Source organism: Prionailurus viverrinus, chromosome C2 (assembly GCF_022837055.1).
Source record: "Prionailurus viverrinus isolate Anna chromosome C2, UM_Priviv_1.0, whole genome shotgun sequence".
In the NCBI taxonomy this organism is placed as follows: domain Eukaryota; kingdom Metazoa; phylum Chordata; class Mammalia; order Carnivora; family Felidae; genus Prionailurus; species Prionailurus viverrinus.
The window spans coordinates 73140122-73154582 of record NC_062569.1 but is presented as its reverse complement, the minus strand read 5'-3'; the positions used below and the strand labels follow the sequence as shown (position 1 = coordinate 73154582).

General features: G+C 38.7%; 1 protein-coding gene across 4 annotated transcripts; it reads left to right on the top strand.

The window, feature by feature from the left end:
- The first annotated feature begins 6014 nt into the window (after nt 1-6014).
- Nucleotides 6015-10680, top strand: DNAJC19 (DnaJ heat shock protein family (Hsp40) member C19). 4 transcript variants are annotated; one of them, XM_047874238.1, is made up of 7 exons: nt 6015-6184; nt 6693-6801; nt 7033-7084; nt 7164-7237; nt 8320-8399; nt 8942-9012; nt 10499-10680. In XM_047874238.1, the coding sequence occupies exons 2-7, from the start codon at nt 6727-6729 to the stop codon at nt 10567-10569; spliced, it is 423 nt and encodes a 140-aa protein (XP_047730194.1). In that variant the 5' UTR covers nt 6015-6184; nt 6693-6726; the 3' UTR covers nt 10570-10680. The 4 variants fall into 4 exon arrangements, with proteins under 4 accessions (XP_047730194.1, XP_047730193.1, XP_047730192.1 ...); XM_047874237.1 differs by having other exon boundaries at nt 6690-6801; XM_047874236.1 differs by having other exon boundaries at nt 6016-6184; nt 6581-6801.
- Nucleotides 10681-14461: the final 3781 nt, after the last annotated feature.

The window sequence follows — 14461 nt, the reverse complement described above, 5'->3', positions numbered from 1 at the left end:
AAATTCAACAAGTGGGAAAGGAATTTGCTTCGGAAGAAGAGAAACATCAACTTGGCTTCATGAAGCTACAGAACAGATTTCATGATTCATTGTAAAGTGATACTGTTGGGGAGCCTGGGTGGCTCAGCTGATTAAGCATCCGACCTCAGCTCAGGTTGGGATCCTGCAGTTTGTGGGTTTAAGCCCCACATCAGGTTCTATGCTTACAACTCAAAGCCCGGAGCCTGCTTCAGATTCTGTCTCCTTTCTCTCTGCCCTTCCATGTTTGCACTCTGTCTCTCTCTCTCTCTCTCTCTCTCTCTCTCAAAAATGAATAAACATTAAAAAAAAAATTAAGAAAAAAAAGCAAGTGATGCTATTGTGGTTCATGCCATACAAAGAGATCACAAGTATCTTCCTATAGGTTTGTGAAGCCCTCTAAGTACTCCAAGTCCAAATGAGTAAGTCAATCAAAGAGAAGAACAAGTAAATTGGAGAGGTTTGAAAAAGGGAGCTGGAAGAAAGGGTGGCCAGAAACATACAGGTGGGATTATTAGTGTGCTGGAAGAATCGATTACAGAAAAAAGGAAGAAATATCGGCATAAAACCCTAAGTGAAATCATAGTGGAAAATCAAATTGAGAAAAGGAGGAAATATATAAAAACTGAAAGGGCCCAATTTAAGATTCAGCAGTGAAAAAAAAGAATGGAAGAAACCATACAACAGTAAATCTTATGATGACTATGACGATCCCAAAGATGCTCAAACCATCAAAGAGGCCCAGTTGTAACACGGCAGACTTCAATCTGAAGACAGCCTCAGACTATAAGATACCTGAGCACATGAGAATAAACACTGTCAAGAAGAAAGAGAAACTGGGACACCCAGACTCCATGGCCCATTCAAAGAAAATGCACATGAACAAGTGCATCCTCTCTCTTTAAGACCTTAAAGTGGCTGTCATCAAAGAAATACAGTGCCTGGTACAAGAACTGAAGAGCATTCAGTCGATTCTTCCCCACATATCCCAGCATATTCCTAGTCCCCAAATGCCCCAGATACACACAGGAGAAGTTCCAGAAAAGAGATTTCAATATGATGAGGAAATGCTCCTAGTTTTAAGCAACAGTAAATGAAGACTCAAGATGAAAAGGCTCCCTAAAGTGGAACAGGCAGCATCTGCAGGCCCAGGTGAAGGATTCCAGGTACAGGAAAACTTAACAAAGAATGTCGGGAGAGGTATAAACAGCTTATCCAAAAAGAGAGAGATGGTAAAACTATAAGCAGAATAGAAGAAATAGTTTGTCAACTAACGATCGGAAAGTTTGGCGGTATGATATACCTAGAAGTCCTTCAGACGGTTTCTGTGAATACAACGCTTGGAGAGCTAAAGATCAAGAAACTTTGAAAGGAATTACTGAATGCAAAAGAAGATGTGGTAGGAAAAGCTTGCTCAAGTGTGATGGGAGCTGATGACAAAGACCAAGGAACACACTGAAAAGCTTCATCAGATGAAATGATTTATGTATCAAAAAGAAGGAACTTGAATCTCGGTTGAATACCTAAAGAACCACCAGGGCACTGCCTTCCAGGGCCCTAGGAAAGCAGACATTGTGGCAAAAGAAAAGGTCACAGAACTGATCCAAGTCCAGGCAGAAAGGATTTGGGTCTTAAAGGAAGAGGTTTCTTTTACTTCAGAAAGGTGGTCTCATCCTCTCACCCATTCAGCCTCCACAAGAGAATAAGATGAAGCCCGTATGCATTGTCTCTAAGTATGCCTTTTTCTCAAATCCATCCAGGATTTCTGACATAGAACTGACCAGAAGTTGTTTCCTTGTCTCCTGCAACAATCCTATTATTTTAAAGTAAACTTATCTAAAAGTCTAAGACCAGATCCAGTCATACAGTTTTAATAATTTTTCTCCAACTTGGTTACCTTAGAACTGACTGAAGCACTTAACATCTATTTCCTATTGAACTGAATCATTTTTTTTTTTAATTTTTTTTTCAACGTTTATTTATTTTTGGGACAGAGAGAGACAGAGCATGAACGGGGGAGGGGCAGAGAGAGAGGGAGACACAGAATCGGAAACAGGCTCCAGGCTCTGAGCCATCAGCCCAGAGCCCGACGCGGCTCGAACTCACGGACCGCGAGATCGTGACCTGGCTGAAGTCGGACGCTTAACCGACTGCGCCACCCAGGCGCCCCTGAACTGAATCATTTTTGATCCGTTTGGAACCCAGCGGATTGAATATGGAGTCTCAGAAGGCTGTACCTCAAAATTGCAAGAAAGCATCTGTAATACATCGTGTCTTAGTAAATTTGTCTCTTGGTTATCAGAATTTTTAGCCATTGGCAAGACAAACTATCATTCAGCAATCTGTGAGAAAACTTGCTTTTTTCCAATGCTTGGAAAATAAACTCTGAAGTCAAGTGTTCTCTGAGAGGACAAAAAGTAAAAGCACAAACTATTCTGCCAACATTATCTTAGAATAAGAAATGCAAATTAGAATTCAGACATTGTTAACTTCACAGAGCAGTTATTTAAGGGTTCAGGATGCAGGAAACACAGAGCAGTTTGCTTTGGACTGGCAGAAATCAGGAGACTACCCAGTTTCCTGAATCACCTCTGGTTTCAGCAAATTACTCAGCTCTGAATGGAGTAGTGTGTTTTACAAAATGGTCAATAAGGAGGCTTTTCTCTGAAGATGTTTGCAGCTCTACCAGTATTCTAGGTATTTCCATAGTTTCTCATGTCCTATGCCATTTTCTTTCAGGTTCTAGTAGAGTCATTTACTGTTTTTGATATAGATCCAGAAGAAATGGTAGGTTACATTGCCCTGAGAGATCATCTCTAACAATCACTTTTGATTGTGCATAACATTTTCTTTAAGTTTATTTATTTATTTTGAGAGAGAGAGAGAGAGAGAGAGAGGGAGAAAGAGAAGGGGGGAGCATGAGTGAGCGAGCATGAGTGGGGGAGGGGCAGAAAGAGAGGGGGAGAGAGAATCCCAAGTAGCCTCCTCGCTGACAGAGCCAATGCAAAGCTCAATCTAAGAACCATAAGATCAAAAACAAAAAAAAAGACAAAAAAACAAAAAAACAAAAAACAAAAACCATAAGATCATGACCTCAGCCAAAATCAAGAGTCAGATGCTTAAGTGACTGAGTCACCCAGGCGCCCCATGATTGTGCATAACATTTTAACTAATTTGAAAGTGTCCTTTTCGTTTGGAGGTTAAGTGCTCATGGGAATTCATGGCTGTACCCACTTATGGTCCCACTGATATTTGGATTCCTATTAGCAATAGAACAGAGCAATTTAGATTCAGAGCTCTAATATTGGTCCATATTAATGAGCTACTCCACTGAGCTGTCCCAGAGTATAAACTGATTGCTGAGAAGGAAAGGTGAAGAAGCTAATATTGCATCAATGCAGAAAGTGACTCAGCAATGTCAAGTCTTCCTAACCTGATGAGGTTGCTGATCTATGCCCCAAATTAGATAGGACTTGTTTCTTCTCATAGATTTTTTTCATATTCCTAATTAAGAGGTTTGAATAGTTCAGACCTATTACCATAAGTCTCTGGTATAGGAGCTTCTATACTGGAGAACATCCTTTACCTGCTTTTTCTGTTGTATGCCCTAAACTATGTGTGCCTTTCAAGCATTTTAAAAAATGTGTCAGTCATTAAAATAAACAAATAAATAGATACATACATACACACACACACACATTAAATTCAGTGCGTATTTGTGTGTGCATATGTGTGTGTGTTCAAGTATGTATTTGTATGTATTCTCTGTAATGTAAAATGTATCTCTTACTAAGAGATCATAGTCTCAAAGTATTTGAAAGGCACAATGCAAGAACACTTTATCCACTCTCATCTCTCACTTATTCTTCCCCAAGAAGTTACTTACCTGACTAGCAAATTTGGGGAAAAAAAAAAAATTGACCAGAGTCCTTTCTCATTCTCTTGTCCCTACAAGCTCCCTCTTTTGTCTTCTCTTACTCTCTGTAGTAGACAAAATAATGGCCCCCAAGATATCAGGTCGTAAAATCAGGAACCTGTAAACAATACCTTATATGGCAACATCTCTGCAGCTATGAATAAGGATTTTGAGATGCAGATATTATCCTCGATTATAGGATTGGGCCCTAAATGCAACTGTTGCATCCTTTAAAAGGGAGGAAGAGGAGATTCTATACATAAAGTCAATCTGAAGACAGAGTAGAGAGAGATTTCAAGATACTGACCTTCCCTGAAGATCGAAGTGATGCAGTCACAAGTCAAGGAATGCTGGCGGTCATTAGAAGTTAGAAGAAGCAAGGAATGATTATCCATTCTTCAGTTGCTGGAAATTTCAAAAGATTAATTTTAAAGGTTCTTTCCATGCCCTTAGTGTGAAAAGATTACCAGACTTATATCTATGAGTGAGGTGAGATATCCTGAGAATTGGGAAGGCTCTGCACATCAACTTGTACTTCAACATGCCTCATAATAATAATGGCCAATACACTGAGTAATAATTACATGCAGAACATACCATGTACATAATTCGGTGAGGTGTGCATCATTACCCTTGTTTTACAAATGAGAAAACTCAGGGGCGCCTGGGTGGCGCAGTCGGTTAAGCGTCCGACTTCAGCCGGGTCACGATCTCGCGGTCCGTGAGTTCGAGCCCCGCGTCGGGCTCTGGGCTGATGGCTCAGAGCCTGGAGCCTGTTTCCGATTCTGTGTCTCCCTCTCTCTCTGCCCCTCCCCCGTTCATGCTCTGTCTCTCTCTGTCCCAAAAATAAATAAACGTTGAAAAAAAAAATTAAAAAAAAAAAATAAAAACAAATGAGAAAACTCAGAGTCACAAATAACGTATCCAAAGTCCTACAACTAATGACAGAACTAGGTTGCACATCTACTTTGATTTGCCTCCAAAAACAGAGCCCTGTCCACTTCAACTTCAAGTGTCTCTCTGTGTTACCTATCCTTGGTTTCCTGAGACTGGGCTTCTGTACGTTAACCTGTTCCTCAAGCAAGCTGTATGCTGCAGTTTGTACATACAAAAATATACATAATAAGAAATTCTTTACATATTACATAACAAGAAATTTTGTTCACAAGAAATGACATTACAAAAATATCAGGGTTAGAAGAATTCTTAAAGATCCAAATAGCGAATCTTTTTACAGAAAGGGAAAACAAGGCCAACAAATTTGCATACATGTCTAATATGCAACCAGCTAATCAAAGCAAATTTCCTTGCAATGTAAGCAAATTTTTAATACTTTGTAAATTCTAAGTGGAAAGTAACTCCAAACTTACTTGATCATCCAAACACTGTAAAACTTCGATTAATGTCTCCGTTACTTTTCTCTTCCCAAGCATATATGTAGGGCTATATGAAGCTGATGCCTTGTAATGGCAAAACCACCCCTACTTTTTGAGGGGTTGTGGGGATTTGGGGATCCCATGATCAGAATACTAACTGTATTTAAAGTGGTAATCCCACTTCACAAAACAAACCCCAAATATTCCCACAAGGTCCCATCAAGTCACAAATTAAAATTCTTTTAAATATGAGAATGCTACCGAGCACCCCTGAAACACAGTGTGGTTTGTTGTTTTAGTTTTCTGGGACATATTCTCGTTTGCTATACTGGCTTGCTACATATTTATTTGGCTTCAGGTGGAACTGTTACTGCACATTTAAGAATATTCATTACCCTCGACAATCATAAACGAAATAAACGGTGAATGCATGTACTGAGAAGGGAGGAAAAACGTTCTGAGTAAGGCTACACAGTATTTGTTCACGCCCTGTTGCACCAATACCTTTCCCCACAGGAATTTCCAAATACCTCCGGCCAGGTAGCAAAGGGCAAAACACAGAAAAGCCCCAGCTTTGAGCCCAGTAAGGAGGCCATCCGCCCACCCATCAGCCAATCTGAAGCCGTATTCCGCACCTGCCCACTGCTTGAGCGACCTTTCCCCTACGGCCCGCGGCGGTCCCCTTTTACGACAGTTTTCCGGCCTAATTTGCGGCCGCCACTGCCGTATTTCCTGGGCACCTGTGTCTGAGCGATTTGTGCCTGCTCGTGTCCGCGTCGTTCTCTGGTAGGGGCGTGAAATTTTGTGGCTGCGGCATTTGGTCTGGAATGAACCGCGCTCTCGGTGGAGGCCGGGGAGCCGAGCCAGAGCCATGGTGAGTGCGGTTTTCTGGTCCCCTGGGCGATTTCGGGCCCAGGCCACAATCTCAACTCGTGACCTGGGAGGAGGGGAGCCGAGGTTGTCTCCCCAGTGAGACTCTGAAGATGTAGGGCCCCGAAGAGTCGCACCCTGTAGGACACAGAGCTGCTGGCACAGCTCTCTAGGGCCTTTGTGTTCTACTATGGCCTTTGTGCAGGGGGGGGGGGGCGGTGCAGTCCCTGGTCCATTGTCTCCGAGGCTGAGAGATTAGTGGAAACGCGTTTGATTAGATCTGCCCTTCCGCAAACATCCTAACAGTACCTTCTCTACTCTGCTCTTTTTCCTTGGCTCTTGCCGATACATCTCTTCTCGGTTCCTGAACACATTTGGGCGTCGGTTCTGTGGTCGAGAGACGCCCCAGTGCCGAAGGCACTCTGAAAAGCGAGTCTAGTGAAGTCCACATTTGACGTTGAGATGCGTTATCAGAATTCTACAGTGACCTTAAACGGTTCTTTCTCTAGCAGAAATTTTATTTCCATTATTCTTGATTGAACTTGAATGTGGCCTCATTTGCCCGGAGATGCAAAAGACGTTTTCAAAGGGAGGGAAATCATTTTTTTCACTGCTGTAAAGGTAAATATGCAAGTCGGCTCGCCCTTCCCTTTCACAGTGAAAATCCAGTATCTCTACAATGAATTGGACATAAAAGTCCTTTTAAAGGGCCATTGGGTAGGATATTTTCATCCTAAAAGTTGTTTCTCCCTTTGAAATAAAACTTGTGATGAGGTGGAATGGGAGAATGGGTACCATAGGGAAGGGTGATAATTAAAAGAAGTAAATATTTACTCTGCTTCCCCTTACCAGGCCAGTACAGTGGTAGCAGTTGGACTGACCATTGCTGCTGCAGGATTTGCAGGTTTGTTTATGGTTTGGAAGTGGAAATGAAGCAGGGAAAGTTGGAGGCTTTTTAATTATTTTGTTGCTTTTGTTTTTAGGCCGTTATGTTTTGCAAGCCATGAAACATATGGAGCCTCAAGTAAAACAAGTTTTTCAAAGTCTACCAAAATCTGTAAGACTTACTAAACATTTTTGCTAATTCTTTGCTGTGTTATGAAGCCCAGAGTCACATTTGAAGAGGGTAAATTTCCAAACATCCATGAAGCTCTTAAGAGATTACTTTGGGCCCCTTCTCTTGCTTCCTGCAAGAAGGGTTCTGAGCTTTGTAATGTTGTTACCCTGAAAAAAAATCAAAATGTTTTGTGTGACAGAATTGGGGCTGAGGGATTAACACAATTCTGGTACCATGAAAATCAATTCTACTTCATTGTGTAGATACTATTAACTCCAGCATCATTTGTCCACAAATTCTTGCCTTCCCTCATCTGCTCTACATCACAAAAACACAGGAATCTAGGAATCTGAAGGGATCCATTCTTAACTGTGTGGCCCTGGCATTCTCTAATAGATACTTGGATATCACTGGAATTAAGTAGGCTATAGAGTATGACTGGATATGAATGTCACACCTTCCATGGTCACAGTTCAGAATGAAATTGGCTGTGGCAGCCTGTTGAGTATTTATTTTTATTGTTGTGATTGAATGTGAGAGAATAGAGTGATGGTGGGCTTTACCAATATGATCTCTGACATAACAAGGTCAGAAGAGCTGGTAGCATAATTTTCTCGATACTTAGTCTTGTTTTAGTAGTTGCCTTGACCCTCAAAATACCCTTGACTCACTCATCTGAAAACATCTCCAAATCCTTTTCTTGAGGCACTTGTTTTTCTAAAACATATAATCATATTCTTACATCAAATTTTTATCTGTAACACAGCTAACTTGGAATAATCTTCCTGTTATTCCCAGAACTGGCTTTGAGGCACTGTTGTTTTGTCTTACATTTTTAAGACAGTTTTTCTGGGGGAAAAAAAAAAAATATGGATGTTTAACAATCATTAAAGTATTTGCTGCTACTTACAAAGCTAAAATACCATAGGAGTTGCAGTTAAAATTCTCTGAAAAGTCTTAATTTTTCTGCTGTTTCTAGGAACAGTTATCAAAATTAAACTTCCAGTTTTTCAGTTATGAACTTTAATAAACATTCAGTTTATTCTAATAACCCATTTTTACAAATGCATTTCCTCTTTCAGGCTTTCAGTGGTGGCTATTATAGAGGTGGGTTTGAACCTAAAATGACAAAACGAGAAGCAGCATTAATACTAGGCGTAAGGTAAATAATTTCTAATATTTGTAATATTTTTCTACAATTCTAGAGCTATGAGCAAACAAAAAGATCTTTTGTTAAGAGTTATAATAGTTGTATACATTTTTAAGATCTAAACACTCCCTACAAGTCCATTGAGAAGGCACTCTGGTACATAAGCACTCAATTCATTGAAAGGCTTTTAAACAGATAATTGCAGTGCTCAGTGTTGTTCTCTAGAACACATTTTTTTTTTTTTTGTGGTGAAATTCTGCCTTCATTTCCAGATACTTAAACATGTTTTACCTTTCAGTAAAAGGGTTTTTAGGATTATCAAGTTCAACTAATTTTTTAAGAATGTCTTATTTTTCTAAGGAGCGGTTTAGTTCCTTGATTCAGAATATTCATCTTCCTTATGTGATATGAAAGAAGTTCCTAAACCACTTCTCATATTGTTTTGATGACTTGACTCCAGTTTCACAGCGTCTTTAATTGGCTTTTATATACAATTTTTTGATGTGATCCAGACATAGTCTGAAGTAAACTATACCTTTTCCTTTTTAAATTAGCCCTACTGCCAATAAAGGAAAAATAAGAGATGCCCATAGACGAATTATGCTTTTAAATCACCCAGACAAGGGTAAGTACCTGTTAAATTCTTACACATGTTTTAAAGTGACTAGTTGTTACTAGTGGAATAATTTCATATTTAATTCTTGGCTATTACAAGGGAAATGCTTAAATCTGTGTGTAAGCACTGTTGCCCAGGCTGGATCCGTTTTCCGGTGTCTTAAAAGAATAAATCCTGAGTGAAAAAATTTATAGAATAATGACCATGTCATTTGAAAGTAGGGGTAAGCATTAACAATGTTTTCAGATCTTAAGTAGTGATAAAATGTGACTTCTAAATACTATTAATACTACTGTTTTTTTTTGGGGGGGGGGACATATTCTTAAAGGAAATGTTAAGTTTCAGTTAAACTAAAAATTTAATTTTTTCTATCCATTTAGACCTTTGAACTATAGGTTTCCTAGTTAGAAACCTATAGGATATATTTCTCTCTGATACATGTCTAAGCAGCCTTGGCTGTGTTCAAAGAAAGCAAATAATTATTTAGGAATACCAAAATAGAGACCACAAAATACATGTTCCAGTGCACAAATCTTTTTACTTTCGTACGATAGGCCTTTCATTAAGAGTGTTTTGAGTTTAAACTTGGTTGTGATTGTTTTTATCTGACTGTAGTAGCCTCCTTTAACGAAATTTAGCTTGCATTAACTGGGGGGGCTTCTGATTCATTAAGTATAGTATGGTGCCTGTAACATTGCATTTCTACCAAGCTTCTTACTGGGATGCTGATGCTTGCTGGTCTGAGAATCACACTTTGAGAATCATTGCTCCAGCAGAATAGTAGGAAAGCACCTGCAGATAACATCATGAAGGCACAATTAGTAACATGAAAAGAGAAAAACTGTGAAGGATAGAAAAGGGTGCAAATCATAGTGGGGTCTTTCCAACAAAGCTCAGAAACCTCTGAGAACATCATGTTTTCAAAATAACATAGTACCATAAATTCATGTTCATTTACAACTTATAATCATCATTAATAGGTAACATACACCATTTCAAGGTCACATGTGGAGGTGTTTTTAATCCTATTTGTCAAGTTTAAGTTTTTAAAGGTGCCATTTTTGTGGAAATATTCCTCATGTGATTTCGTTTACTCTTGATCATACATATTACCGTACATTTGGTGATCTGGTTGCAGTGTCCTCATTATTTTCTGCTAATTCCACCTATCAGATGAGCATAGGGATCCTTGAAGAGAATAGGTTTTCACCAAGCAGAAATTAAGAAGCCATATTATAACTATTCCTTTTGGGGTGCCTGGGTAGCTCAGTCGATTAAGCAGCTGACTTCAGCTCATGATTTTGCGGTTCGTGGGTTTGAGCCCCGCGTTGGGCTCTGTGCTGACACCTCAGAACCTGGAGCCTGCTTCTGATTCTGTGTCTCCCTCTCTCTCTCCCCCTCCCCCACTCTGGCTGTGTTTCTCTCTCTCAAAAATAAATATTAAAAAAAAATTTTTTTAATAAAATAACTATTCCTTTTTTCTTTCTTCCTATAGGAGGATCTCCTTATATAGCAGCCAAAATCAATGAAGCTAAAGATTTACTAGAAGGTCAAGCTAAAAAATGAAGTAAATGTGTGAATTTTAAGTTCTTGTTAGTTTATGTATATGCGTGCTAGCTTTTTATAATAAAAGGCCTCAAAGCTACAAATTTTAAAAATGATTTAGCGCAAGCTAAACCAAAGCTTGGGTATAAGTTTCTTTGAATTTGAGGATTTTAAATCAGATGATAAAATATTTGGAGATTTAACACTCAGTAATTATGGATAAATGCATACCATCTGAATAGAAATATTTTTCATTATTCATTTAGCAAGTAATTTCTTACCCACTTCAAGGCAAAATGAATGTGACAGCCTGACTTTGAAAGGGCTCCCAATCTAATGGGATGCTGATAAACTGGTAATTAAAGTACAGCGGGGATAGGGGCACATGGATGGCTCAGTCTGTTAAGCATCTGACTTCAGCTCAGGTCATGATCTCACAGCTGTGAGATCAAGCCCCACATAGGACTCTGCACTGGGCATGAAGTCTGCTTAAGATTCTCTCTCTCCCTCTCCCAGGCTCACACACGTGCACACATGCATTCTCAAAAAACAAAAACAGAAACAGTGGGGTGTTAGGATGGCATGAATTCACACAGGTTTGTTATAGGAGGGATTCATCTTATTGTGAGAAAAGGCTGTTCACAGTTCAGAAAACTGACCCCACTGCTTGTAACCTTAAATTTTAAAAATGAATTTAGGTACATCTTTGACCTAAGAAATATATCTAACTATATTATTGACAATTTAGATTTCATACGTTAAAAACTATACCACTGTAAGATGTTAGAATATAGGTCTTGTTTTTAATCAAGAAAATAATTACATTGTATTGAACTAGCCACTTAAATGGAATATATATATATATATGCATAATAAAGTTTTGCATTTGCTATAACCAAGGTTAACCATAATTAGTAAAACTGAAGTGAAATGCTCTCAGTTATCAAAATACTCAGCTTGGACTACTGGAGAATTTATACTCCTATTTAAATGATATTTGAGGGTAAAATGGCTATTGGCCTAAACCTCAAACCTAGGGATCTTAACCACAAGACCTGTATAAAACATATGAAGTAAATAAGTAGTCTGTGGCTACCACTGGAAATACTATCTTTAGCTCTAAAATGGTAATTTATAGTACCCGTCATCTAAACCTTTAAGTCATCTTAAAGTTCCTAATTGTCAATGGAGAACACAAGACCTTCAAGGTCAAAATGGTGGAAGGCAATCATATTTAGTGTTGGAATGTGTTTACCTGCGCTTCAGAGTTGGGTTAGACCTGCTCTAGGTTTATTTCCCATCCTGTTTCCTTGTTTAAAATCTGATCGAGTCCACTTGTTAAGATTTAGAGTATGAGAAAGCACCAGTTTACAGCAGCCATGGGTGTTACATATGAGAAGTCTTTTTTAGTAAAGAGGTATGAAGGTAGTTGTGATTCAAAGTAGTTATGTTCTAGAAGTTACTGAAACACTGAATTTAACAAACACCGAACCATTTGTTAATACCTCTGAACTTCTGGGTCCCATTTTTATCAACCAGTCAATATATAACCTTGTTTTATGTGTGCTTCTATTTAAAGACATCTTATTCATGTTGTTGATTCATTAACATTAAACTTGTAGTCAACAATATGGCTCCTGTCAGCATAGCGCAGCCTTGTGTTTAGGAATGCTAGGCAGCACTTCACTAGGCTTGAGGACAGTTAAACAGGAAAGCCATCAATAAGGACAAAAATGTGAAGAACTTGGCATTAAATGGACCACAGAAGGCATACTTGTTTACAGTATAAATGAAACAAGGCAAGCTTCACTTTGGGCACTGGGTGATTAAATTTTCACTACTCTTTATGGCCACGAATGACTAGGAAAAGTACCTACACATGTTGATTTTGGGGTTACAAATTTTACCAAGTAGGTGAATTTGCAAATAAGGAATCTAATGAAGAAGACCAACTGTATTTTGGCTTACTAACCTTTTATTTCAGTCTTTTCGACTAATCAAGTTTCTTGAACAAGAGCTTTAAGAGATATCAATTAAAACTAAAAACAAATTTTTGAAAGACAAATAGAGTGTTAATATGCCCACAGGCAGTCAAGCATGAACCTTGAAAGGGAAAATGTCATGTAGTAGGTATATTTTTAGGTGTGTAATACAAATAGCACACCTGTTTAAAGGCAAATATTAAGACAATGAAAAATGCTTTAAAATAACACTGAGCACAACAAAGCATGTTTTTCTTTCACAGTAATCAGTTTTATTTCCTCTAGGCTTACCTTAAATGGAAGAATCCACATTTCATTATAGGCTATTAAGCACTCCTACCATTTTTCTTGGGGAAAGGTCACTTGAGAGAGGGCTTCCAGATCATAGAGGGTAATTGATTCAAGTATGATCTGTGTAAAAGAGCCTTCCTCTTTAATGTTTTTTTTTTTTTATGAAATACTTGATGTGTAATGTTAACGTTGACTACTTTAACAGTGTGCTAGACAAGTAAGCATTTAAGCGTTTCACAAGGAAACAATAGTGAGATTAAGTAATTTACCCAAAACAGCATTCTGAATGAGAAGGCTGATCTTTCTCAAACCTAAAGTTCCATGCTTTGTTAACCTCTGCACTGTGGTACCCTTCACATATTTGAAAACCCAGGGTTATTTGCCTTAGTGGTAAGGAAATTTGGGTCTGGGACTTTGTCCTTACACTTTCAGCTTGGGGCCTTTTTATCAGTAGGTACTCAAATGGTTTTTTAAGGGTGGGGTGGGGGGGAAGTAGAGGTATGAACACAACACTGGGACATAGGAATATCTGGAATACCAGAGATTTAGTTACCCTAATTTTGCCTTGACTGCCTCAGAGTTGACATTATGAGTCCTATGCTGCTTTATAAAAAATGCTTTGTTGGTGAGGAAAGTAGGGTATAATAAGTGGTTCTCAAAGTTAAACCTTTTCCCTCTCTTATTTTCCAAATGATGGAAATACCTATGGGGGGAAAAAAATTGGGATGCTTGGGTGGCGCAGTTGGTTAAGCGTCCAAGTCTTGATCTCAACTGAGGTCATGGTTTCACCATTTTTGAGTTCAAGCCCCGCATCAGGCTCTGCACTGATACTGCAGTCTTGCTTGGGATTCTGGTTCTACTTCTCTCTGACCCTCCCCCACTTGTGCTCTCTTTCTCAAAATAAACTTAAAGAAAATTCCAGTTCTACAAAATCAGTATCCCAGAACACCCAAACCATTCAAGAACTTGTGTGAAAATAGGTGGAATATTCATACATATGTATTCTAATTCTAGAAGATTGATTATATGGTTTTCTCTGCTATCCTTACTCTAGAATCGAAGCAAAAAAGGGCATAAGGCAGCTAGAAGTAAAAAGTAGGTAACTAGCATCTTTAATACAGGGGTAAAACCCTAAGCATGTTAACTGTGCCACACTACAGTTATATTCAGCGTACTGAAAATGTACACCTTACCTTAAACCCTGCGTCAGAAATTATTTAAAAAATTCACTCAGGCAGAATGCTTCAAAGAGTTGACAAGTCACGTTTACCTTTCAACACTCAGGCTAGAATTGAAACAGTTGTTTCAATGGGAGAACAGGATAGAAAAAATATCTAAATTTGAGATAAAGTACAAAAACACTGTTTAAAATGTTAGAGTGGGTTTTTGGTTATAAAAAAGAATCTTGGACTGAAAGTAACCTTGAGTACCAGGAAACATCAATGACCTAAGCTCCTTTTGCTCTTGGCACTGTTGAGTACTGTGTATCTCTGCTTTAACAGCCAAAGCCAAGTGTTGCCTTAGCAACAGAATATAGAAGGAGCTTCTATCCAGTGTTACTAGTTTTTCCTGACCAAAAGACAATGTCTACAATCCAGTGTTAAGGTCTAATATAAATATGTTAACACTTGCTGTTACCT